The following is a 27,231-nucleotide window of genomic DNA, read 5'->3' as shown; positions in this document are numbered from 1 at the left end:
CCCTCACTTTGACCACACGGGTGCGTCCTCCCTTCACTCGGACCCCACCCCGCCCAAGGAGGGCTCCATTTTCTTCTAATTCGTCTGCCCACAGGAGCGCCTTTTTCTTTTTCACAGGTTTTTCTCAGGCCATGCCCTGCGCCCCCTCCTCCGTCTCCTCAGGCGCCACCACATGCCCCGCGGCCTCCGCCCCTCCCTTCCGGTGCTACCCCTCTCTTCCGGTGCTGCTCCCCTCAACACCCAGCCAGGACCCCCGCCCTGGGGGCGCCTCTCCCCTCAGGCCACGCCCCTTAGCCCTAGGACTGGCGGGAATAGCGGGAGAAGCCGCCCCGCGGGAGGGGCGGGCTGCAGAGGGTGGGGGCGTGTCCTCCTCTGTCCTGGGCGTCGATTGGCCGGACCTCAGGGAGGGGGCGGGTCTGCTGCCTGAGTCTCGGGTTCTCTAGGCTCCTCGGGGCATTCCTCGCACCTCCAGCTCCGGCTCCGGCAACCTAGACGCGAGAGCAGCGACCCTGACCCGGGCAGTATGTCTGACAAGCGGCCAGCAGCGGACACCCAATCCCGGCGGCTCCCCGACTCCTTCAAGGGTGAGCCCCGCGCCCCTGGCGAGGCCCGTGGGGTCGCTCGCCTCCCCTGAACCCTACCCTCCGGAACGAGCCCCAGCCCAAAGGTCCCAGGGCGGGCTCCGATGTTTCTTAGCCGAGCGACCACTGCTCAGAGCCGCGGTCTCCCCCTCCGCTTGTACGCTGAGAATGACGAGCTCTGCTTCGCGGGCTGGGGGTCAGGGTAGGGATGGTAGGCTGCAGAGTACACGTCCCGTGCCCGGCATACCGTGGACGCGCCAACAGAGGGCGCGTCTCCAGTGCCCGCAGCCAGAGCAGGGGCTCGCGTTATCCAGCGGCTGCCAGATGCCAGGCCCTGTGCCAGCGCTTTCCGCCCTTTATCTCGTGGCATGCACGCGGACGAGGAAATGCACGAGTGACGGGCGGCCAGCGAGTGGTGGGGCAGGGACCCAAACCTGCGCGCCACACCCGGGAGCCTGCGTCTTCGCGCGACTCCCTCTTCCTTTTCTCCCCATCGGAGGCCATCTCCAACACCCGGCCCTCGCCCACCTCCTCTCCAAATGGAAAAAACTCCTGCTATCCACCCTGGCCAATTTCCTATTCAGCAGCAAGTTTCGCCACAAGTTTCCGATACATTTGCAGAAGAAAAGAAGTTCTCTTTTGGGCATTCTTCCCGTATCTCTTTCCAGCTTCACTCTTTTGCACCATTCTGCCCCCTCCACTTTACTTCCTTTGTCCCAGGAACCTCGTCTTCCGAGCTTTTGTCCCTTACATGGAACTCTAAATTCCCCACCCTACCAGGGCCTTCCGAATATTGAAGGCAGAAATTGTGTGAGTGGGGCAATTGGTTCTCCGGTGAAGGAACTAGTACCCTTGAGAGGGCTATCACCTTGAACCTTTATTGCTAACCCCTTTGAGGAGGGGCCGGGGGAAGTTCATAAAGAGAGGCAATTAACCTCTCAGGGATACTGGTTCCTTCCCAGGGGCTCTTACTGATCCAAAGGAATTATTTCTAAGGATGGAATTTCAAACAGAATGACATCGTGAAAGAAATTTAGGGGACTGGGTGGGCTTTTCCAGCGCCCCGCAAAGAACACTATACGGGACTCATCTGATTATTTATAATGCCAGTCTCGTCCACTGATCGTATATGTCCCCCTTTCCCTACCCCAGCAATTTTTGTCTTTAGTTCCTTCCCAGGAACTTCAAAGGAATTGTAGAAATCTTAATCCCTCCCTCTCTACTAGTACCTTGGAGAGTTATCATCCCAAATCAGGGGTGTAACAGGGAGGATGTATTTGAAGAAACTGATACTCAGAGAAGTTAAATTATTTTCAAGTCACACAGTTTATAAGTAATGGAGCCATGTTTTAAGTCTGGGTTTGACTGATTCTAAAACTTGCCCGTATAAAAATTGTGCAGTCCTCCTCTTCGGCAGCTTACTCTTCCTAGATAGGAAATTAGTTGCTTAGGAAGTTAGTTAGATCCTTTCCTCTGTACCCTGACCTCCTGGTGGGAAGCTAAAGGACCATGAACACAATGTTAGAAGTTTGGTGAAACTGCAGTGAGAAATGTGTAGAAGTTCTTTGGGAATAAACATAATCTTTGTACTTAGTTTTTTTCATGGTTACAGACCAGCTTTCCCTCCTAAGTTCTTTTTCTCACTTCTTTTTAGGCAGAAATCTTTTAAGAATCTAATGAACTCTACACACTCTCTCCTGAAAATCATACATACAAACAAAATTTTGTTTGATCTATATTTGCCTTTTTAAAAAATGTTAACCTTAGAGACCTGACACTGGTAGGAAGGCTGTTACTAGAATTTGTTAAACAGAATTTATCGGGTGCTTGCCATACGCCAAACCCAGCCTAAGTGCTTTACGAGCATTATCTAATGCAGTCCTCTAACAGCTCCACAAAGGGAATGTCATTATCTGCCATTTTACAGCAAGGAAATGGAGGCTCAGAGTGGGAAAATCACCCACTCCTGTGAACTAGGTTCACATATGGGCTGATCTTCCAAATCCTTTTCCCTATCCTAGAGCTGCCTCCAAAATGCATACCCAAAAGGAGGAACTTGTCAAACAAAAATACTTCACTGAGGGTGAGAGACAATAAACAAAGCCAAAAGGAACCTAGCTTTAATCAAGACCTCATACATATGACGGCTCCAGGAGGCTGCCTCTGAGAGAAGCAGTGGAATATAAAAGCCCAAACTGTCCCATTATGATTTTGCAGATAACTCATCTTAGGAACTTAAATATTACCAAACCTAGGGCAAGACTAGTTAATCTCAAAGCCAGTGTCTTCACTTTATAAAGAAATAATGCAGGTGAATTGCAAAGAAATGTATGATTATAATTAAGAGCCATGTCAACAGAATAAATCCCTTTGGGAGATTGCCTGAAAATAAGCAGAATCTAGGGACGGATTTGTTTATTTCAGTTGTTATAGCTGATCAGATCAGGGAGAACTTTGTAACTTCTTTAATAATTAATCTGAGTTAAACCATCAGTGGTCATAAATTAACTCAAATGACAAACAAGTCTACAGAAGTTGGCATTTATGTGTTTTTAATAAAAAAAATAGGTTATTGGTTCCACCTGATGATGTAAATTTTATAGTGTAAAAGACGGGGTCACTGATCACTGATCAGCTTTGAAGAAAAAATTTTTTTAAATTTTCTTGATAAAGTGATAAAGATTTGATTCAGAGTCTGTTTTTTAAGAAGATGTGGAAAAATATTTTCCTGAAAACTACTGTAACCAGAAAAAGTGAGCACCTCTCCTCTGAGTGTGCGGGGCACCCTGTGCCTACCTCTATCATAATGTTTATTTCATAGTATTATAAATATCTGTTACAGTCACCTTTGTTAGACCAGGAGAACTTCTGAAAGCAGAGATTGTGTCCTTCCTCACTGTAATAAGCTCGGTATCAAGTGCATAGTAAGTTTGCAAAAATGTTTGTTTGAAAGTAAAATGAAGCAAAGGAGGGAGATAAAGATGCCCACAGAGTGGATCAAGTTGTTAAAAATGTTTGGCTTACATTGGTGGAGACACTTTTCTGTTTATAGTTTATTTTATTGAGTTAGATAGAACCCAAATCATTGATTTTAGGATGTGAACATCAAATTCCTCATTACATGTCCTCATTATAAGTAGAAGATTTGTCTGGGTTTGTATTCTCAATAAAGGGATTATAATTTTCAAGGAAGGAATCTCCTTTTATTTGCTAAAGTGTGGAAAGAACAGTTAGAGGTCACAGTCAGTAGAAAGGAGAAAGTATGTGTCAGTTCGCTGTTGATACACATTGTTCCTCCATTCTTTTCGAACCTTTGTCTGTACTTGGAGGCCAGTGAAGGCACCTGAACCCCCAAGCATTTGGCCTTTCAGTGGATTAGCCTGGAAGATACAGGCAATAATGTGTCTGTTTTAAAATGTCAGATAATGAAAATTACACACTGACCTTGCCTCGCTGTGGATGTGCACTGATGGTAAGATGGTATAGGATAGTGAAATGAGAGTGGACTCTGGAATTTGAAGATCTGAGTTGAGACCTCAGGAGCATCACTTCCCACCGGGGTCACGTTGGGGAAGTCTCCATCTCCAGAGTTAATTCCTCATGTACATGTTGGGCATAATCATACTGCAGTACCTTTCAAGGTTTTGAGAATCAGATGAGAAAATGTATGTGAATATACTTTTGAAACTTTAAAATGTAAATTATTAAGATATTATTTAATGTGGAAAACAAAGAATAAAAAAGTTAACAATGACTATTCAGGAAATCTTGTTATTATACAGGAAAATTTATAGACAAAACGTATGAAAGACAGTCCAAGAAAGTTTAAGACTCTTAATTTACCTCCCCAAATGTGGGCTGTTTCTCCTCCAGAGATAAGAGTCCCCAGGCAGATTGTTAGTCTTGACATTTTGTCTATGGTGTGTAGGTCCCAGAAGGCAATTCAGTTAATACAAAGTTTATTCCTGTAAACTCTATCAATAATGACCTTAAAGATCTGACAGTAACAATGTCTACTATTTATTGAAAACTTCCTAAGTGTCAAGCACTTTACATATTTTTTCACACAAGATAACTGTCCCACCCCCTCCCCATTTTACTAATGAGAAACTTTCATGGTAGAATTGAAATCTGACATCAAAACCCCAAGCTCTGAGCCACTGCTCAGCTACTTGGCCTCAGCTGAAGAATAGGGAACCTTATGATCCAGTTTCCTTATGCTTCTGTTTCCCATTTTTCAATTAAAATGATAGTACCCTCCAAAAACCTTCATGAGAATAACTTAATTATAGATACTTTTAAGATGTCCAAGTGGAAGAGCTGGGGGGAAAAAAACCGAAGAAGAAGAAGGGTTTTGTTCTGTTTCATGTGTTTCAGGCCTAGTCTAAATTTAATTAACTTAATAATATTAGGAAATTGTTTTTCCTCTCCAATTTTTCTGAACATAAGTGTTTTTATCTTTCCAGTCATGGGTCAGATTCAGCCCACCCTTCTACCTTCCTGAATTCTCTAACCTCAGGGTGAAAGGTTTGATTTTAGAAAGAGAAAAGGAAAGAAAACATTTGGGGAGAGCAATATGACAGCTGCTTTGGGACAGAGGATGATTCAGAACTGTATTCTTTTTTTTTTTTTTGAAGTAACATTGGTTTAAAACATTATGTAAGTTACATGGGTACATTATTTTTCCTACCTACAGCATGCTCACTACCAAAAATTTATGAACTGTATTCTGGGATCCTGTGTGCGGACATGTAATTTCCAGTTATCTTATGTAATTGGCAGTCTTTTGTCCCCCCCTCCAAAAAAACAACAATACCCAGCAGAGTCACTCAACGCATTCAACAGCTATTTACTTAGCAAGTACTGTTTGAGTACGTGTTATGCACTAGATATCTACCATGTTAGCTCATTGACTCTTCATTCTAACCCTCTGAGGGGGCACTCTTGGGAGCCCTCTTTTTAGATGAGTAGGTTGAAGCACAGAGAGTTAAGACACGTTCCCAAGATCACACAGCTAATAAGTGGCAGAGCCAACTATGAAGCCATTAAGTTATGCTACTTTAACGAGACCAAAATCTCACGAAGACAGACATTGAATAAGATAATTACCAGGATGATAAACAGTTAGAGTGGGTAAAGTGCTATAGATTAGGAGAGGGTGCCTTGACAGGGGTTCAAATTTAAAATTATCTGTTACTCTCGCCTGTTTTTTCCTCCTCATTTTATGGCTAGAAACAATTTGAATGAAGGAAAGCTACAGAAAATCCTCAAGATGCTTGGGAAGTAAAACATTTACACTTACTTAATTTCCTTATTCTTTTCGAGCTAAGCGAAGCATTCCCTTTATTTCAACTTTTATTGAAAATCTTTCTTAAAAGGGTTAGTCCAGTTCCTTTCCTTACTATCTCATGGTAAACACATTTTAAGTTTTGCAATTCACATCACACTATGCCTCATCAGTATCAGTTCTTTCAGTCTGGTATTTATAGCTATAGATGGTTTATAAAAGAGAGGAAAAGTTATAGCCTTCATTCATGGTTCTTAATTTGATACCATCTGGCCTGTAGCCACTCCAGCCCAGAGAATAATTTCTTCCCTAGAGGTTTAAGGATAAGGGCATTCGAAGAACTGTAAACTATACCTAATTAAAATAATCATTTGAAAGATGGGTTAGAGCATGTGCCTGTTTGCTTTCAAAACCTCTGCCCAAATGAACTGCAAGGTTGTGATCTTCAAGCAAACGATAGCATTTTTTTCAATGTTTATTTATTGAGACCCTACTATGTGCTAAACTGCCCCCTCTCTCCTCTCTACCTGTTAATCTTTCTCTCTGTAGAATGCTGCCTTCATTTTTGTTGTTTCTCTTCTCTTCACTCCTTTTCTCCATTTCTCTTATTTTCCTTCTCTTCTGTTCTTTCCCTCCCTTGCTTGTCTTTCTCCTAAAATCCAAGTCACTTGAAATTTTGATTAATTGAAGACGTTTATATTCACTTATTTGATCTGCCCTTTTGCCTGTTTCCACCTTGAGTTCTTATTTATCAGGTCTTTTAAAGACCTTGTTTCAAAACAATTAAAGGAAAGAGAAATTGGGGATCTGGGAACTATACCCTTATTTGAAAAGCTGGAAGAAAGATCAAATGTATTATTTAACGTATAATGTCCTCCTCCTCAAATAGATGACTGTGTGACAGAGAACAGGAATGGGTCATAAGGCCCATGGACCTAATCTGGCCGACTGCCTGCTTTTTTTTTGTATGACTCACAAGCTAAGAATAGTTTTTACAATTATAAAATTTTTCTTAAAAGAAGAAGATTTCATTATACATGAGAATTATGAAATTCAGATTTCAGTGTTCATAAATTAAGTTTTCCTGGAACACAGCAGTGCTCATTCATGTGTTGTCTGTGGCTACTTTTGTGCAGTATTCAGTGGTTGTGACAGACTTTATGGCCTACAAAGCCATAAAGTGTTTACTCCCTGGCCCTTTACAGGAAAAGTTGCAAATCTTGACGTAGAGTCTCTGATGAGGAATAGTTGTGACCAAAAAGAACACTTATATATGCTGAATATATATACCTTTAAGAAGAACTCAAAAGATGCCAAGACCTTTCGTCCTGACCTGCTGTTACCCCTTAAAACGTGCTGTTGGAAGCAGATCATGTGTTTATGAGACTAAATTCCTAGCCTGCCTATCTTCCCCCACCCGAACAACACTATTCCTGGCAATTTACTACATAAAGTATTGCACTTGCATTCCGGGAAAGAGGAAGGACAAGACTGTGCTTTAAATGTTAGCATTTCAATAATTGTTTGGTTCACCTTTCATTTCTGTGCTTTGTTATGCATATGACTCTGAGTCAGATTTACAGGTACTGTAGGACATGTTTTTGGCCTTTGCCTAAAGAGGAAATCCAATATCTTTTGAACTTTAGAATGAAGTCTCCGTGATAAATGGAATTTATTATTTCACTTGGTTTCCAGGAATGCCAAATTCAATAGACCGTGAAGTAAATCGGCTGATACAGGATCGTTAACAACCTACAGTGCCCTGAAATTAGGCCTGTTATCATCTTAAAAAGAACATTTTACTGCTTTTCTGGAAGCTAACCTACCAAAAAATTACCCTACAGCCGTTTTTTGGGGGTTTTTTTCCCCATTTTTTTTTATGGTTTGGTTTTGTTTTCCTCTGTCTCTTCCCAGAAAGTCTTTTGCTTTATTACTTTGGGATTTCAGGAGGAGTATTTTACATGTACTTTACAGACTTTTGTGAACATTAGAAGCAATTAAAGTAAAAAATTAGAGTCAGCTTGTGAGTGGCATGTAATAGGCACTCAATAAGTGGTTATTATTAGTATTAATAAAAGATACCTCCAGAATGAGAGAAATTTAAGAGTTGTGTGATTTCATCTTTTCAGCAAAATTAGTTTACACAATAAGGATGTATGGAAACTTTGCTAAAAGTATATTCAGTGCTGCAGAGTTTCTAATTGAGAAAGTGTTCATCATATGGAACAATGGAATATTATTTCAGCCTTTTATAATAAAGAATATGTACTGACATGAAAAGATGTGCACAATATAGGGGGAAAAGCAGATTTAAGATCATCGTGTATACTATTCATTTTTTTTTAAAAAGCAGGATAGAAAAATTTAAAGGACATATAGCAAGGCAGAAAATAATCACCATTCAGAGATAGTGAAAGTATAGGTCATTTTTCTTTCTCTATTTGTTAAGCTATAATTTTAATTGTTAGAGTGACAGTGTTTTTGCTTGTAAAATCAGGGGGAAAAAGCAATATTTTTTAAAATGTACATTAGTTTCCTGGAGGTAAGCCCAATTTGAGTGTCCAATTAAAACATGTTAATGTATGAACTTATATCCATTTTCAAAACCTTGCTTTGGTTAGTTGAAAATTTAATGCAGTTTTCAGGAAAGAGTTTTCTAGTAAAAGAAAAAATACTCTAAAACATGGCAAAGTGGTATTTATAACCAAATATCACGGGATCCCTAATCTTTAGGAATGTTCCTACCCAGCAAATATTAACCAAAATATCTCAGAATTACCTGTTACTCATTGTTTGTCTTTACCGCATAAAGCTGGGAGGGAGGATTTAGTCCTCAAGGTACTGAATGGGAAACTTGAAGGAATTGAATTTCATGAAATTTGAGGGAGTAACTGAGAATTTCTTTTCCCCTTTGCCCTGTAGTAACTGGTTGATGACCAAGGGTTTGCTTACAGCCTGGTCAAGTTTAAGCCTCACCTCTCCGAGGAATGTGATTTAAGCACCTTTTTGAGCTATAACCAGGTGGGGAAGAGTTTCAAGGGTTGAGAATGGGGTAGTTTCATTTTAAAGGCACTAGAATGATACAAAACTGTGCCATTTCCCCCAGGATGTTTGGTCTGATTAGCGTTTGAAATGTGAACCAACCAGGCCCAGTTTTCAAAAGATCCAAATACTCAAATCAAATTCCATATACTCATCTGGCATTTTCAAGAGCAGAATGGAAACTGAACACAAAAACCTGGGCTGTACTTTCCAGCTTATCCTTGCGTAGATAATGATTCAGTGATTTAATAATTCAATTCATAAATGAGCTTCTTGAAGGTCTTTGGATGTCCAGGCCTAGCATGGCAGGAGGGCGGCAAGAAGTGAGGGAAAAATTAAGTAGTTTCAGCGGCTTTTACCAAAAAGGGCTAAATGCCACCTGTTTCCTCGTTTTTCTTGGTGGAAATTGAACACTTGAGTAAAATAGGAGAATGACGGAAAACTATCACCTGTGTTTACTGAGCACTGCCTCAATCCTGCAAGGCCAGTCTAATTATCTTTATTTCAAGTAAAGACAAAGGTTCAAAGAGGTAACGGTCACACAATTAAGAAGTCACAGAAAGTTGAAACTTAGACATTCCCTTAGTCTCAGGAAGTTTCATCAAATAAAGGATATCAATGCACAAGAAATTATGAAAAAGATTAGGCAAAATATAAGTTTAAATGAGTTTAAATTCATCCTCTCAAGAATCAGAGGAAGGAAAAAGCACATCTAGCTGGAAAGCTGGCTGAGAAGTATTTTATACTTAACCTCTGCAAGATACTGGGCTAGACACTGAGAATATAAAAATGAAAATAAACATCCCTGCCGTCGGGGAATTTATGGTCCAGTATGTTCAGGACACAACCATGTACTTTGTCCGGAATATGGGAGATTCGGGTGCAGCGTTTTAGAAAGCACCAAAAGCTGTCAGATAGGTATTTGTGGCCAATCCGTGCCTTGTTTGGAATTCATTTCATTTTGGAAACCTGCAGAGCAGAGCCTGGCAAAGAGCTTTGAGACTCTTTTGCTATAAATAGGCACAGCTGGAATTCAGAGGGCTTCCTCTGTAAGAAGATCAGATTTCATCCTCAGAACTCCTACCATGCTTTCCCAGCTTAGATTCTGTCTTGGGGAAGTACTCCAAACACAACTTCTTTAATGAGGAATTTTTAAATACAGAGGCAAAGAGTGGAAGAGTGAATTGGGTTAGAGCATGGGCTTTCGAGTGAGATGACCTGTGTTTGAATCCCAAGCCCTCCAATGGTGCAACCTTGGGCAAGTTGTGTTGGTTCCATTACTTCACTTATAAAGTGGAATTAAAAATACATAACTTCCTAGGGCTTGGTAATATGGAGTAAATGTCTAAAGTAATTTAACACAGGCGTGGAGTATATAATAGAACGTCTAAACATGGCTGCTGTGATGAGTACCAGCTATGTCAGCACCTGATAGGGCTTCCTCCGCAAGCAACACTGTGGCCTCTCTTGGAATATTCTGTCAGTGAGTATGTCCATACCCCTCGAAATTATAATTTAGAAACCTCCAGCGTTAACTTAGATCACTCTTATTTAAGTATGTATTAGGATGTTTACCTCACACTGACACGGGATCAGAAAACTACAAAGTCATGTATAATCAAAGCACGCATGTGTATTTCTGACTTTTTCTCTTACGGTTTAGAGCACTTGACCTGGACGCCAACTTGTGTCTCTGTGCTGAGCTCCCAGCCAGCAGTCTGCCTATTTCTTGGCTTCCTGTTTATTCAGAGTCCTGTCTCACTGCCTGCGGTCTTCACCCCAGTTCTGATCTGAGGAGTTACACGTTCCTCACCTCTTGCCACCCGCCCTCCCTCCCATTATTAAAACAGCTCCTGGAAAGACAGCAGCAGATGCCTTCTGTGTTTGATAAGAAAATGGAGCTCTTCCTCGGCCTACTCAGTCCCTCTGTTCCCCACAGAAAGGAAAAACAAATAAAAATGAGGAAGACGCCAGATACAGAAAATGGGAAACACAACTCGGGGAGGAAAGGGAATTTCCCAGGATGATAGTGAAAGGCGATCAGCGCGATCGCGGTTGCAACAGGAACAGGAAAGTGTCCAGACACTGCTCTGCAACTTTCTCAGAAGGTGAAATTGGTAGAATACCTGACCCTGCTGAAGGGAGAGGTAGACAATTGATGAAAGGTTTGGGATTGAATCAATAAGTACGTTGGAAACCAAGCAAAGGGGGGAAAAAAAAGACAGGACATTGACTCCAGAAAAGAAAACAAAAAGTTGTGCAGGATCGGAAGATGAATTATGCTTCATTACATCGCTTAGCTCTGAGTGGCATTTGCATATTCATGAAATGTAAAATTTGGTATTTATCTAACCAAAATCATGATGGTTATAATTCCATATCACTGATAAACAATTAAAACCAAAACAGAAAAAGCGCAAATGCCTAGCAACAAAGGCTAAAAAGGAAAGTGAAAAAATATCTAGAGGGGAGAAAAATAGGTTACAACTTTATTTACTTATAAAAACGTGTGTGCACAAAGAGAGAATTTAGAAGAATATTTATCATCTCTGGATTGAGTAATTTATCCCTTCGTTTATACTTTTCTAAATTTTTTGCAGTGGGGCATGTATTATCTTTGGGATCAGACAAAAAGCTATTCATATTACAGAAAAGGGAAACTATTAGAAATTTGAAAGGAAAACTGTCCAAAGATGTTCATTATAACACGGTTAATAATAGTAAGAAATAAGAAACAACATGTTTAATCAGGAAATCGATGATAAATTGTGCATATATTTCACAGTGAGATATTTTACAGTTGTCATTTTTAAAGAGAGGACCTAAATGAGCTCTTAACACGTATATCATAGGGTTTTCGCCTTTAATTATGCTGTCACCTCGGCTTAAATGCCCCTTTCCTGCCTTCCCCTTCCCTTTCATTGGTATTTTCCTTAACCATTACATCCTGCAAGAAGCCCCTCTGACACCCCCCCACCCCCACCATCACCTGCGCACCCCCCCATCCCACCCTACTTCACTCTCACCTTCATCCAGTGTGGGGTGAGTTACCCCTATTCTGTATTTTAAAACATTCTGAACAGACCGTCTATCTGCACTTAGCACCTAGTATTATAATTGTCTGTCTGCCTTTCCCACTAAATCTTAACATTCTTTGTAGTTGGGATTGGGTCTTACTCACCTTTATCAGTTCATTGCATAATAAATATTAGGTGCTTAAAAATGTTTGCCAGATCGAGTGGAGAGTGATGTGGATAATGCGCGTGTCATCATGTTGAGTAGATTAGGGAAAGTAGCACCTGCACTTCAGGGTTGTTATGAGGATTTGATGGGAAGATTCATGGAAAACAGCTAGTATAATGCGAAGGGTAGGTGTTCAGTGAACAGCAAGGATGCATCTGGGGACACTGTGCTCTGAACAGTGGTGAGAGCTGTCTTTTGTTTTCACAGATAGTCCCAATACAGGCCTTGGACCCTGTGGATGGATTTTGGTGGCTGTATCATTCTTGTTCACAGTTTTAACCTTCCCATTGTCGATATGGATGTGCATAAAGGTAAAGAATATCTCAATCACATCTGAAAAGGCGTCAACTCCAACATATATAAACGCACCGTGTGTGCATGTAAGAGAGACAGAGACTACTGGCCTATAATTCTTTTTCCTTCATCTCGCTTTGGAAAAATTCACTCTAGCCCGTGCTTATAATGCAATCTTAAGACCACAGCCATTGTCCAGCCAGTCTTCCCTAAGGATTGAAGTCAGAGTCACTATCTAAAATCTTCCAGAGTCAGGGATGCGGGGTGGTCCTGTGAGAACACACCCTGCAGAGTCAGGATGCTGAGGTTCCACTGCTGGGCCGTTGTTTACTGTGTGCCCTTCCCTCACCTGTAAAGCGAGAGGAAATAACAGCATATGCTTCATGGGGCTATTGTGAGGATTAAATCAGTCAGGTACTTAACACAACACCTGGCACGTGGTTAGTGCCCCACAGATGCTGGTTATTTTTTCTTCAAAGTTATTAATACCGTGACAAGTGATGTCATTTACAGATTTCTAAAGAGATAAAATATGCTCCAAGGATTTTCAGATAAGTTACCATGATAATTTAAGGAATCAGGAGACATGCTATGAGGACGTTAGATTTTTTTTTCCTGTGTTGACAAAGCATGAGTAATTGAATAACAGTATTAACGGCTGGGGAGTGAGATTGTGGATTTGCTTCTGTATACTCTTCTGTACTTCCCAAATTTTATACAATGAATATCTACTGCTTTTATAACCCATTTTTAAAACATAAATAACTATCATGCTTGGCAGGGGTAATTAAACATTAACTGTGTTAAACTATTGTCTGGATTATAGAGAAAAAAATAAAATAGAGGCATCTAAACCGTTTAGAGCAGAAATATGTATTTTAAAAGCTATGCATATAAATATTTGTACTCGTGTTTAATTATTATTTGTGTTTTTAATCTAGATCATAAAAGAATATGAAAGAGCCATCATCTTTAGACTGGGTCGCATTTTACAAGGAGGAGCCAAAGGACCTGGTCAGTACTAGGAGTCTGAGCTGTTTGCCTGGAGAGTGAGATTCTTTCTTTTACTGATGTGATTTTTCCCTTATGAGGGTCTCTGCAACTTTGTGATTTCCCTTATGAGGGTCTCCGTTGACTTGGAAGAGAGTTCTCGAAGCACAAGCCGTGTAACAATGCAGTGGTGCCTGCCAGAAATCACCCTTTCCTTCCCACTTCGCCCCTCCTTTTCCTGTTTGAGTTGATAAGATTATCTCAGGCCAAAAATAGCCACAGCTATCGAAATTCGAGCGTGAGAATCCTTACTGAAATAAATGCTTTCAGTCTTTATTTTTGGCAAGCTTCGATTAAGCTCCCCAAGAGACTTCCAGGCTCTGGGAATTCCAGGGAGACTAAAACACAGTCCCTGCCCTCAAGGATCTTACTGCCCGGTGGGGGGACACCAACAAGGAAACAGACAGTTACAGTCCCATGTAATAAGCATCATGGTCAGGTAGTCCCAGGGAGCTGTGGAAACTCAGAGAAGAGTGACCACCTCAGTTCATAGGAGGTGACGTCTTGGCATGAAAAGTTGTGAGCCAGAGGTGAGGTGTTCCCGGCAGAATCTGACCGTGTGCAAAGCATTGCCGAGGAGAGCATCATAAGTTCAAGAAACTGTAGGCAGCTCAGGCCAGCAGGAGTGCAGGGCGGGAGCACAGGGGAGTGGCCGCAGAGGTAAGTGGGAGCAGGTTGTGCAGGGCCTCATACTATTTATTCAGGGGGTTTGTATTGGTTCATAGGAGAGAAACTAGAAGAAAGAGAAAGATGATGTGGGAAGTGATTGCATTGGTCTAAGTGAAAACAAACAAGCCACGGTAACAGTGGAGTCAGGAGATGCAGCCCCCAGGCCTCGGGGGACAGTTAGACTGGGAGGAGAGCAGCAGGAGGCCACGATGGCATTCCCGGCTTCTGGCTCGCTCCGAGATGGACTGGTTTCTTTCGGTTGATCAGGTTGATTCTGTTAGAACTGAAGGGCGCAGTGAGCTGACTCGGTGCTGGTGTCTCTCTCTCTATAGTCTTGTGTGTGTCTCTGTTGCAGGTCTGTTTTTCATTCTGCCGTGCACTGACAGCTTCATCAAAGTGGACATGAGAACCATCTCGTTTGATATTCCTCCTCAGGAGGTAAGGGTGCCTTTTGCTGTAAATAACTGAGCTCTCATGTGTGAACGTGCTTGGCGGGGACAGGCAGTAGGGGACAGCAGTTAGAGCACAGCTTTAGAGCCTGCCTGCCTTCACGGTTTTCTGGCTGTGTGACCTCAAGCAAGTTCTTTAACTTCTCTGTGCCTCAGTTTCCTCAGGTTATAATAGCAGGACCTACTTTATATGGTTCTTTTGAGGACTAAATGAGGCACTCTATGTAGAATGCTTAGAACAGAGGCTGATAAATAGTAAGCGCTATGAAAGTGCTTCTTATTATTATTACAAAATAGTGTAATGACATAAATATCCTGTTAGCATTACCACTGTTGTCATCATTTTTACTACCACGTTTCTCCTCTGTTGGCTTCTGATACAGTATCCTTCTGAAGGATCTTGATTTTATTCTAGACAAATTGGTCAGACGCTAAGGAATTAGAAACTGTTCATTCGCCACCTGAGATAAGCGTGTAATATTTCATATTAGTAATTACTCCGTGCTTTTTCAAACTACTTCACAAGTCACAGTTGCAACTCATAGCAGGATCACAGAAAGTAAATGGTTGCAGTGAGACAAAGGAATTCCTCCAAACTACAGCAGAGAGCCAGGACTCCCATCCAGCTCTTCCGATGTCCTGTCCAGTGCCTTCCCCACCACTCCACGCTAACTGCATTCCACATAAGCTCCATCGTGGTGCTTGAGGTAGTGATGGTACCCATGTCTAAGGAGGCGTGATAACATCGCAGATAGAAAGCCTAAAAACATGATGCAGGGGAGGACAGAAGAACACTGACAGTGGAGTCTGGCCACGTTGCCTTCTCTTGTCACAAAATCCAGAAACCAGCTTAGGAACTTCCCAGCTGGTACTGATCCAAGGAGTTGGTGAGGTCAGATTTTAAAACTCACACAGACTTGATGACACCATAAATCATTTTCACCCATAAGCACAAGACCGAGAGCGTGGCTGTATTTTCAGCATGGAAGATCGGCTCTCAGGAGGAGCCTCTTTCAGGGTAGCTGGGAATTCTTGTGGCGCTTTTCTCGGTCAACAAGGCAGGCATCTGGCAGGGTCACTGTAAGCTGCTGCCTTCCAGCTGCTCCCTGCTCTCCTGCAAGCTGCTGAATGCAGCGAGGATTGGAACTTGGCAAGCAGTCCTTTTTCCGATCCCCTGTGAACTTACTGAGAAGGGAGATAAACACTCTGTCTACGATAATCAGCAGAGAGGCTGCAGCTTTGGAAAGTTCCAGCAGAGTCACAGAGGCAAGAATTTGTGTAGAAATGGTACACCTTTTCCCATCACATCATGGGAAATAATTAATTCTCACACAAGAGGGTAATATACTGTGCATCTATTTACAAATCCCCCACTTCTCCACGTTAGATGTGTTTTTAGGTTACTAAAAAAAGGATTACTGCTTTTGTCACTTGGCAGCACTAAACAGCGATGTATTATCGTTGTCGTTACTACCTTCTGTGTACATCGCCCTTTACAGTTTCTGAAGGGCTTCCTGGGCAAACATCTTACTTGATCTTCAAAGATGTTTGCGTAGAGTTGGGCAGTGTTCGTAGCCCCAGCTCACAAATGAGGAGTCATGAAGTCAAAAGTCTAAAAGCCTTGCTGGAGGTCCCCGAGGGAGGTCCCCAGCGAGGCTGGAACTGCAGCTGGGGTCTCCTGACTCTCACTCCTGAGCTCTTCATCCCTCACTGTCTTCCTTGGACCATTTCAATCCAATTCATCTCTTGCTTATTGACTCCCTGCTATGTATCAAGCACTCTGCCAGGGCTAGAGATACAGAGATAAACCCTCAAAAAATTCATAGTCTAACAGAGAAGTCATGATGTAAATAAATAACACCACTGCAGTGAAGGGGCAAAGGAAGAAGTGTTAAAACTGCCAAATGAGTCAGGGAATTTCACAGGAAAAAGGACATTTGAGCTGTCTTCCATGGTAAGTAAGGGCATGCCGGTCTGAAGTTGTGGGCGGGGGGGGGGGGGAGGGTTGTCCAAAGCCGAGGGGACACCTGCAGAAAGGCCTGGAACTTGGAACATGGTGCATGTGGGCACCGTCATCTAGCATAGAGGGTGTGCAGAAGGAGGAGGGAGAATGAGGGCCGGATGTCAAAGGGCTTTAAACCACACCAGGAACTTTGCCCTGAATGTGATGGGGAGTGTTGACACACTGTATTCGGGTCAGCATTTTTATGTAGCATGCTGTAAATACACTCTCACCCTGACCTCACCCTACAAAAACAGCTCCGTGCATTTTTTGTTCTAATTATACTGTGCTATTTAGGGTTCATCAAACCCAGGCTCCCGGTACCTCTGCTCCTTTTCACACATTATCCTCTCTGCCCGGGATACTCTTTCACTCCACCCTCAGAAAATTTTTACTTCTTCTTTCAAGACTTAGTTCAGGTATCACCTCTGCCACCTACAACTGTCCGTCCTTTGTCCCTGAAATCCTCCCTTGATTCCCCAACCCCTTTGAAAGAAGGGACCACATTTTTTCATACCTTTATCCCTTGTATCTCGTACAGTGCCTGCTACTAAGTAGTGTCTCAGTATTTAATGAATAATTGAATGAATGAAGTTAATAAATAAATGAGTGTTTATTAAGCTTTCAAAGACATAGTTACTTTCTGATGCTCGCTGTCTCAGTCCCTTTGGGCTGCTATAACAAAATACCAAGGCTGCGTGGTTTATAAACAGCAGAAATGTGTTGCCGACAGTTCTGGAGGCTGAGAAGTCCAAGATCAAGGCACAAGCAGATTCAGGGTCTGATGAGAACCTGCTTCCTAATTCCTAGATCAGCATCTTCTTACCATGTCCTCGTATGGCGGAAGGGTGGGGAATGCCCCGGGGACTCTTTTATAAGGGCGCTAACCTCATCCATGAGGGTTCCACCCTCATGACCTAATCACCTCCCAACGTCCCCACCTCCAAATACCAACACATTGGGGATTGGGTTTCAATACACAGATCTTGGGGGAGCACAAACACAAATACAGGCAACAGCACTTACTAAAGAATAAAGAAAATCAAGTGTCTTAAGGTATTCTGTCGCATGACATCCTTACAGTTAAGGAGGTGGCTGACAGTTATAAAACTGCATCCTTTGTGTTGTAGATCCTCACTAAGGACTCAGTGACCATCAGCGTGGACGGCGTGGTCTATTACCGCGTGCAGAACGCTACCCTGGCCGTGGCGAACATCACCAACGCCGACTCAGCAACCCGTCTTCTGGCCCAAACCACTCTGAGAAACGTCCTAGGCACCAAGAACCTTTCCCAGATCCTCTCTGACAGGGAGGAAATTGCACACAACATGCAGGTGAGGAGTGCTCCCTGCGCTGCAGCCCTCGAGGATTTGGAAAATGAAGCAGAGGGTCAATGGGCATTCGAGAAACTTCTTTTAATTCAAGTCAGGGAATCACCAGCCTTTTTTTTTCTCCATAGAAAAGTTTTTCCAAAACTTGATGGAAGGGGATCTAGTTTTTCACATAAATAGCTCATGGGTTAACAGCACTCTGATGTATGCATTTGCTTTTTTTTTTTTTTTTATTTCCTCCAGGGTGTTTTTTCCCCCCAGAATTAGTATTAACGTTTTTCCTGAGCTTAAGAGTTCAGGGGCCACTCAGCCAGGTAGTGTGGGCATTGCTAAAGCCGTATTCTGTGCGGGTCCCGCTGTGACTTCTATGTTTTCCAGTCTTGCTAGTGTAACAGCTGATGAATCAAACCCGACTTGTTCAAAAAAGATACAGTCCTATAAATCTGGATTCTTATTGTTGGTATAGACGTCATTGTGTGTAAAATCTTTGATCTTACTTGATGGTAAGCCACATGAAATGGATGGTGTGATTTCATTCCTGCCATTGTAAAGGAAGCTGAAGGATAAAGAAGTCACGTGGCTTACTCAGAGTCACGTTCGCCCAGGAGCTGGCTGGGCACCTGTTTTATAAGAGAAGTTTTATTGGAAGGCAGCTACGCCCACAGATTGGTGTATTATCCACGGCTGCATTTGACCTGCAGTGGCAGGGTTAGTTGCAGCAGAGACTGAAATGTAACAGGCATTACCGGACCCTTTTAGGAAAAACTTGCAAACCTGTGTTAGCTTATTGGTAACAGAATCAAGATCAGCTCCCCAGTGACATAGCCTCCCCTGCAGCCTTCCTTCCTCCACGGATAACTCGGCTCCCTACCGCTGTCCGCCAGCACCTTACCCACTCCAGATCCCAATGAATTCATCCACCTTAGGCCCCAGGGCCAGGGCTGCCCGCTTCTAGCTTGCCTTCCCTCTTCCTAACAGACTACCCTGGACGATGCCACTGACGACTGGGGAATAAAGGTGGAGCGGGTGGAAATTAAGGATGTGAAGCTACCCGTGCAGCTCCAGAGAGCCATGGCCGCAGAAGCAGAGGCGTCCCGCGAGGCCCGAGCCAAGGTAACCTTTTGTTTTTTTGGTAGTTTGTTCTTCCTATTGGATTTTCTTTTTTAGTTACACAAAGTAAAACATGCTTGTTGTAAAAATTTGAAATAATCCTGAAGTATTTAGTAAACATGAAAGCTCTCCCCATCACTTCAAATCATATCCCCTCTTCCCCTCTGCCCACAGAGGCACCCCCCTTAACAGTGTGGTGTGTGGCCTTCCAGATTGTCGTTTGGGGTTTACTTGGGGTTTATTTGACTGGGTTCTTAGACCACTGGCTTGTTTGTTTTACAAAAGTAGGATCATACAATACATACTGTTCTTCACCTTACTTTTCTCACTTAGCAGTACCTCCTGGGGATGTCCGTGCAGAGAGAGATACCTCATTCTGTTGCAACTGCATGTCCCATACCTTATCCTCCCAATCCCCTGTTAAGGACACCTTGACAGTTCTGACTTCAGGGCAGATGGGCAGTCTCATCAGTTTGCTCACCGTTCCTTCCTTCCTTATTTCTGTCTTCTTTTTCATTTCTCTCTTTTCTCAGCATCTTTATCCTTCTTGTTTCTGCATCCTTCCTCTCCTCTTTTTTTCACTTCTCTTTCCTGGATGTCTGCCTTTTTCCCCTCCTCATTTTCATCGCCATCCCTGCCTATGTCTTCACCCTGCACGGGTGCATGACCCCTGTGGGAGGTGCTGAGGGAACATTGGTTAACCTGGGAAAGAGGACCCATTGAGATGGTAGTGCGTGAGGATGCAGGGATCCAAACCCTAGGGCAGGAAGTAGAGTCAAGCCTCAGCACAGCTGGGGCCAAGGACCAGAAAGTAGCCTCAGAGGAGGCAGGCGTCCCACATCCTGGGCCGCGTTTCCCTGCAGATAGCTGGAGGTGGAGAATATCTGACTCCCAAGCCTAAGTGTCTTCCCCGTTGCACACTGAAGGAGACAGACCAGACCTGACTCCAGATTCACAGCAGAGAGATTCTCTTCGGTCCAGCTTCGCTCAAAGAACCTTACAAGGTCCCGCAGCCCCTTAACTGTAAATGGGTGGATGAAAAGGGATAGTTTTCATAGGAGCAGTTGCTGTAGGCTTGACGGATCTCCCAAGACACAAGGAGCAAACCAATTTGTTGTTGTTGGAAAACAGGAGTAACTGGTGATAATTGACTAACCACGGAACCCTGCCCTTCCGTTAGGATGCCCTGCAAGCCACAGATTGATCACTATATTTTTTTAGCCAGCCCCAAACACAATAGCAGCTCATTTGATACACTGCATCTGGAATTTTCTACTAAGCAGAATTTTTAGATTTCCCTAATGTGATACTTGATGCCCGTGATGATACTACAGAACCCCCAAGTACTTGCTTTCAAAACCATCACAGAAGATGAAATTATATTTATGATAATGATATTAAGTATGCCCTGCTATGATCTAGTTATCTTGAAACTTAGGAATCGCTTTTACCTAGAATATGTCATTAACCAAAAGCCCCATTTCCAAACGATATTGAATAATAGAATTTATTCTACATAGACTGCGTAGGATGTCAGAGCCTGAAGAATCCCCAGGGATTATCTTCTGAAGGTGACAAATACCTGGCCCCGATGCTGCCACTCCACCGTCCCGCTGCCATGCCACTAATTAACCACGGCACTGTTTTCCACTGAGCTTTGACTTAACCCTCACAACCCTGCTGCAGCACTCTGGGTGACAACCCACAGCTGCCTGGAATTGGCCTGAAAAATGAAACTTATTTGCCCTCCCACTATTCAGGCGAAAAAATTGAAGCCTAGAAAACTCATGTGATTTCCTCGGCATCTTTATCCTCCTCCTTGCTTCTGCTTCCTTTCTCTGGTCAATTAGTGACTATGGAAATGAGAGTCCTCTTCTGAGATATTCTAGGATGGACGGAGCCTCCTTTACAGGTGTTCTCACCAGTTAGGAAAGAGCTCATGACTTTTTATAACAGTAAGAAGAGATCAAGGAAGCCGGTTAGAATTCTGAATTAACGGTGCTCTCGCTTGGATGGGGCTGTCAGGTTTCCTCTGGAAGCAGTCTTGTGGACACAGTCAGTGACTGCCTTTCAGCTTAGGGCTAACACCCAGTGTCACAATGAGGCTCTCCCTTCTATAACGTACAGTAACCCTGCACCATGCATACAGCCATATATTCAAGTTCTCATGGAGAATAGAGGTCACGGTTTCTTGAGCAAATAAATTGCAAAGGAAAAGGGTGGAAGAGCCTGTAGATGGAGACTTCAGAGGAAAAGTCCTCAAGTTAACTAGCCATCAGGGAAATGCAGATTCCGGTCACAAGCAGATGCCACAGTAGACATCCACCAGAATGGCTTAAAAAAGAGAAAGGAAGAGAAGCAAGTGTGGGTGAAAGTTTTTGCTGGTGCGAGTATAAGTCGGTACATCCACTTTGGAAAACCATCTGGCTGGATGTATCTTGCAGGAGTCACTTGTTTGTTTATCAAAACGCTTGTCCTAGAGCACCCTCAGCAGCACTTTGTAATTACCCCCAACTGGAAACCACCCAAATATCCATTGCTAGTTGGGTGGATAAGTAAAGTATGGTTTACATGAAGGAATACTACACAGCAGAGAGAATGAACATAGAAGTGCTCACAAGCATAATCTGAGAGGTCAGTCACCAAAGAGGACAGATTCTCCGGAACCTGTTATGATACGTTGCAGGAACCTCTTTTTAAAGTTTTCAGACCAACTCTTTTAATGACCGCAAATGGGATGTCTTCTGTGCTTGCAAATCCTCCATTATTTCCTTTTTCATGACTTTCCAAAAAATGCCTGGCATGTGGTTTCGGGCCCGTATCTCTGGGTCTAGGCACGTATTAATTGAGAAGTGGGAGGTAAGAATGCAGCTCACTGTCCTCTGCCCTCCCTCAGACCAGCCCACCTGAGCTGCAGGAAGGGACAGCCTCCCATGTGCTCGAAAATGCCAGCTTTCCAAATGATGGTCGGTAAAGATGCAGTGTCTATGGATGGGGGATTGCTGCACTTTGGGCAAAAGCCCCACTCACGCATGAGTAGTTTGCGTTGCTTTCTGAGATCCTATCCAGAGCGTCCGCTTGGCCTGTATTTAGACCGAGGCAGCGATAGTGTGTGCACGTCTTTGGCAGCTCACTCAGAGCAGCTTTTCTGTTAACAAAGTGTGTTCCCAGCCAGGTGAGTCTGGCTGCCCAGCCAAGAGATGGTGTATTGATGGGGAGTGGTTGATGAGCTATCATTGCAGTTGGTCCGTGTCCAGACCAAAAGAAGTGCCTAATTGGACATCTGAGATGACACGGAAAAAATCCCAGCCTGCCGTCTCGTGGCAGGGTTGGCCTGTGCATTCTCTCCAGGGCTTGCCCAGGGGAACAGCTGCGGATGCCCCTCAGTATGTCTGGCATTGGCCATTTCTCACAGACCTAGTAGGGCTTAATGGTTTGCCTTGATAAATGAAGACTTTTAGCCTCTAATCAGGATCCCCTCTCCCAGTAAGCATCCCCTGTCTCACCTCATGCACTTCCCAGCAACCACAACCTCGGAACCAGGATTCAGCCTCTGTTCCCCTTTCCTTCCCGCCCCAGTCCCCTGTTGAGTCTCCCTCCCCAACAGCGCCCAAGCGCAGGTCCTGCTCCGTCCCTATTGCCGGTGACTGGCACCAGATCACTCCGAAGCTGTCCCTCCATTGGCTCTCAGTCTCGCTGATGCTCAGACGTCTGTCAGAGTGTTTTCTGAAACTGGATCTGATGAGGCTTCCCATCATCTGCAGGATGAAGACGAGCAACACCTGGGCATGTGCTGCCCTTCCCACCCTGCCCCGTTCATCCCCCACCTTCCCACCCTGCCCCGTTCATCCCCCACCTTCCCACCCTGCCCCGTTCATCCCCCCACCTCCTCTGCCCCTTTCATCCCCCGCCTTCCCCTCTTCCTCACAGTGTTCAACCCCTTACAGGGTCCTTGAACATGCCAGCTTTTTTATACCTCAGTACCTTTTCCTGTGTTCTGCCTGAAATATTCCTCCTCATCATAGTCCAAACAACAAGGCTCTCATCCTATAATGTTCAACTTCTATAACCTCACCACCTCACCTTCTGCAAAAACTGCTTGTCTCTTAGTGCCAGTATTGTGCCTTGTACATTTATCTGTCAGCCTTTGTCACACTGGAATGAAATGAGCTGCTTCCAAGTCTGCCTCTCCTACTCGGCCAGGAGCTGAAGGAGGCGGGGGAGTCCACCTCTGTCCCTAGCCCCTCACAGGGCTTGACACCCAGGAGGCCCCCAAAGTTTACTGTATGAGTGAATGAAATTGTCCTGGTCAGAAGACCATTGCTTTCACTTCTGGTATTCACAGGAGTATTAGGAACCGTTTATATTTTGAGATCCATGTGAGAACAGCTGCACTTTTAATCTTGAGGATTATGGTATCTTTACACGTCTTCTCCCGGGATTATGAATTGGAAGTAACAGCCTTGACTTGGCTTTTAAGAATCTTAGGAATTATGGCATAGGTGGATGCAAAATTAGGTCTTGACTCGTCACTTGCCCTTCCTGTATAATTAGCCTCCGTTTATACACTCGACACATAATATACCTTCTCTGTCCTCCTCACAGTGGTCCCATGAGGTAGGTGCTATCCTGTTTTAAGAATAAGAAATTGAGGCTCAGAACATTAAATAACCTTTTTTAAAATTTTTATTTATTTTGGTGGGAGGGAGGTAATTAGGTTTATTTATTTATTTTTAAATGGAGGTGCCAGGGATTGAACCCAGGACCTCATACATGCTAGGCACACACTCTACCACTGAGTTGTACCCTCTTCTCTTAAATAACCTTTTGGAGGACATTCAGCTGGTAAGGGTTAGGTTTGTGATTTGAGCTCAAAACCATCCAAACTCCAAAGCCCCTGCCCTCCCCACCACTCCAGTGATCTTCAGATTTTTTTGCTCATGTAACCCCTAAAAGAATTTAGAAAGACTCTGTGTCCCATCATGCGTTTTAAATAGACATGTAAAAATTTTCATTTTGAATTTATATACTTGCCAAGCATATAAGTCCTGGCATGTTTTAATTGTTGACATTTTAAAATAAAACTGTTAACATCATTCTTTTAAATAATGTATCCAGTGAGATTTAGATAACAATGATTTTATTATCTGTTTTACAGAATGATGAAAAAATAAGCTCTTTTAACAGTTAGGAATTTTTCATTGTTCCTTTTCCTCCTTGAACTTCTATTTCCATTCCACCTCCCAGACTGATTGTTTTCCTAATATAATATATTTTGCCACGAATAATTTGATCACCCTTCTGCAACACATTTGGTAGTATATCAGTTAAAATTTTTTTTAATTTTCTGTAACCACAAACAAGGTTCTAAATGTTTTAGAATTTCTTCTAATTAAGAAATACTTTTTTCCTAGAAATGCTTCTCCCAGTGAGATGAACGAGGAATCAATTCATGTATTTGTAGATGGCTCTTACTTGTTGCTAGAATAAGATGATTCTGCACCAATTCTATCCTTATTTTTCATTTTTACAGATCTAAGGAGTAAGAAACCTTGCTTACATATATAAGTAAATAGAAATGGAAGTTTTTTTTTTTTAAGTAGCTTATATACTGCTTGGCACTCCCTCTGAATTTATATGCTAAAAAATCCTACAGCAATTTTTTCATTGAAGAATATGTTTAATTGTCTATCCGCTTTCAGTACAATAAGGTCCACTTTCCTTTCTTTGAAATCAAAGAATTGAAAATCCATCTGACTTGCAAAAGGCTTTGTATCCAGTCATTTAGAGCCATTCACTTCCTCAACCCCTACATGGTATTTTGAATTGTCCCTTTGTTTGTTGCCCTGGAAAATGGGAGAAAGGCATGAAACAGTAGAAGGGGATGTCTTGACCTCAGGCATGTACTCAGGCAAATCAGTTACAGGAGAAAGAACATATAGACACTGAGTATCTGGAGATTGATTTCCTTAAAACAATTCTGGCCAAACCTCCCTGGGAAGCTCTGTGTACCACCTGCAGTCAGCATAGCCCAGTTTGAAGATTGCTGCTCGACACACTGGAGGTTTTCTCCAGTTTGATCTCTCCTTGCCTCTGTTCCATAGGTCATTGCAGCTGAGGGAGAAATGAATGCGTCCAGAGCTCTGAAGGAAGCCTCCATGGTCATCACGGAATCTCCCGCGGCCCTTCAGCTCCGGTACCTTCAGACACTGACCACCATTGCTGCCGAGAAAAACTCGACCATTGTCTTCCCTCTGCCCATAGATATGTTGCAAGGCATCATAGGGGCAAAAAAGTGAGCCACGTAGGCCGAGGCAGAGATTAGCTCTTCCCTCCTAAGGATGAAGTGGGGACCAAACCAGCCTCTAACCCATAAGGAGGGAGAAGGGCAGGAACCTTGACTACTCTCCCTCCCTTCCCTTTTCTGTATGTTGACTCTGATGTTCTTAGGCTGTACAGTGATCCTAGCGACAAATGGAGATTGTTAGCTTGTAAATACAGTGCAAGAGAGAGGGGCGATTTACGTAGCATAGTCTCCTACTCTAAAATATTTTCAAGTTCCTGTTTTTAGATCGTTGTGTAGTGGGTTAAATCCCTCTTCTTTCAACTTTCATTGCGTCATTCTGCACCCTCTATCAGCAGCCAGGCCAAAGCAAGAAGGTAGACTGTCACCACCACCTGTCACCCTGGCTGGACAAATGTTTTACAGAGAACAGTGACCTTGGGCTACAGCCAGCTTCTCTGGGCCAAATGTGCCTTACTTCCAGGGAGTCTCAATTAAGGAAGTTTTCCTAACATCTGTTTACTTTCTAAACTCAAACCGTGTTTCAAAATAATCCTTACTTGAGAGTAGACATTTTCTTGCCAGTACCTGTCAGTACTGGAGGAAATGGTCGAGATCAAGGAAAATGATTATTTAGCTCGAAAGACTTTTTCACTCACTGTGATGGAGGTCCTTTTAAAATAATGTGGTTTTTTTTTTTTTTTTTTTAACTTCTTTGAAGCCCCTTGATAGGGAAGTGATTCCTCTGTGGTCTTTCAAACCAGCCGAATACTTGTCACAAATGTGCTTTTTTCCCTTCACTTTTGCCTATTTTCATGTATCAAGTTCTAACTAGTCTTGATTTGTTTTAAATAAAATTTTCTCTAAACTCTATATGTAGCTGTTTATATACCCGTTTGGATAGCTTAAGGACTAATACTTTTTAAAAACAAATCTTCAGAAAACCATTATATTTTACTGTCTGCATGCTATCTATTGTGCGCTGTGAACTGTCTTGGTTACCATTCATTAAGTAGTATAAGGAATTCACGGACTGTTGGGCACATGGTATCCCATGAGACTGAGAAGACGCTGTCAAACTTAGGACATCAAAATAGATACAGCTCTTTTTTTATTGCCTAGTAGTCATTCTTTTTCTGTCGTGTATGTCGATGCTGAAGAAGGAAGTGGTCAGCCCTTCTGAACCCTCATTGCTGTATCTGTAATATTAGGAAGCGGCTTCCGTTTCACAAATGCGTGTGACTCTGAGTAACCTGGAGCTCTTCCTTCTGGTCTGGAAGGCAGGCTGGTGACATTTGTACCACTTCCTCTTCGAAGCTCTGAGTTCATCTCAAGAAGTCTAAGGATAGTGGCTTCCTTACCCAGAGCCACCTTTCATATCTGTCCTGAGCTGGGTCACTGTCGTTGCCAGCCTACGAGCATCCCCTGCCCTGTCGCCCATTCCCCAAGCTTATCTTACAAAGCCTGGAACCACCCTGGACCCAGTTTCCTGGCTGAGATCATTAGATGGATGTGGAGCATTTTGGCTTGGAACTCAAGCTGCATCTGTATTTTGAATTTTAAAGCAATGATGTTCTCTCTTTTGTGAGGTGGCTCATCCTGGGCCACTGAGGACCAGGAAACAACCACATCTCCTGGCTAAAAATTGCTTCTCAGACTCAAGAGTATCAGTGCTTTCTGTTCGTTGAGTTCCCCTGTCTCCAGATACTAGATAACCTTTGCTCTTCTGCCTTGTGGATTCATAAACCAGTGGGTTGGAATTAAATTGCTCGGGAGGGGGGAAGCATTGAAGGAAGGAGCTCGAGGATGACAGTGTTAGTGCAGGAATTTTTTCCAAGTGGCCTCCCTTTCCATTGTCGTATGTAATAAAGCATTCACATTTATTACTCA

General features: G+C 43.1%; 1 protein-coding gene across 1 annotated transcript; it reads left to right on the top strand.

Annotated features, from left to right (window-relative positions):
* The first annotated feature begins 425 nt into the window (after window positions 1-425).
* STOM (stomatin) lies at window positions 426-27,231 on the top strand. Its single transcript, XM_010950329.3, has 7 exons — window positions 426-584; window positions 12,361-12,464; window positions 13,389-13,461; window positions 14,522-14,604; window positions 17,748-17,951; window positions 18,927-19,061; window positions 25,163-27,231. The coding sequence occupies exons 1-7, from the start codon at window positions 524-526 to the stop codon at window positions 25,355-25,357; spliced, it is 855 nt and encodes a 284-aa protein (XP_010948631.1). The 5' UTR covers window positions 426-523; the 3' UTR covers window positions 25,358-27,231.

Source organism: Camelus bactrianus, chromosome 4, assembly GCF_048773025.1.
Source record: "Camelus bactrianus isolate YW-2024 breed Bactrian camel chromosome 4, ASM4877302v1, whole genome shotgun sequence".
In the NCBI taxonomy this organism is placed as follows: Eukaryota; Metazoa; Chordata; class Mammalia; order Artiodactyla; family Camelidae; genus Camelus; species Camelus bactrianus.
This window is presented reverse-complemented; position numbering and strand designations above follow the sequence as displayed.

Bases quoted from the DNA above. Each gene is read 5' to 3' on its own strand.
- STOM (XM_010950329.3), top strand. From the start codon at position 524: ATGTCTGACAAGCGGCCAGCAGCGGACACCCAATCCCGGCGGCTCCCC. The intron at 585-12,360 runs GTGAGCCCCGCG...TTGTTTTCACAG, and splicing joins GCTCCCCGACTCCTTCAAGG to ATAGTCCCAATACAGGCCTT. The intron at 12,465-13,388 runs GTAAAGAATATC...TTTTTAATCTAG, and splicing joins CGATATGGATGTGCATAAAG to ATCATAAAAGAATATGAAAG.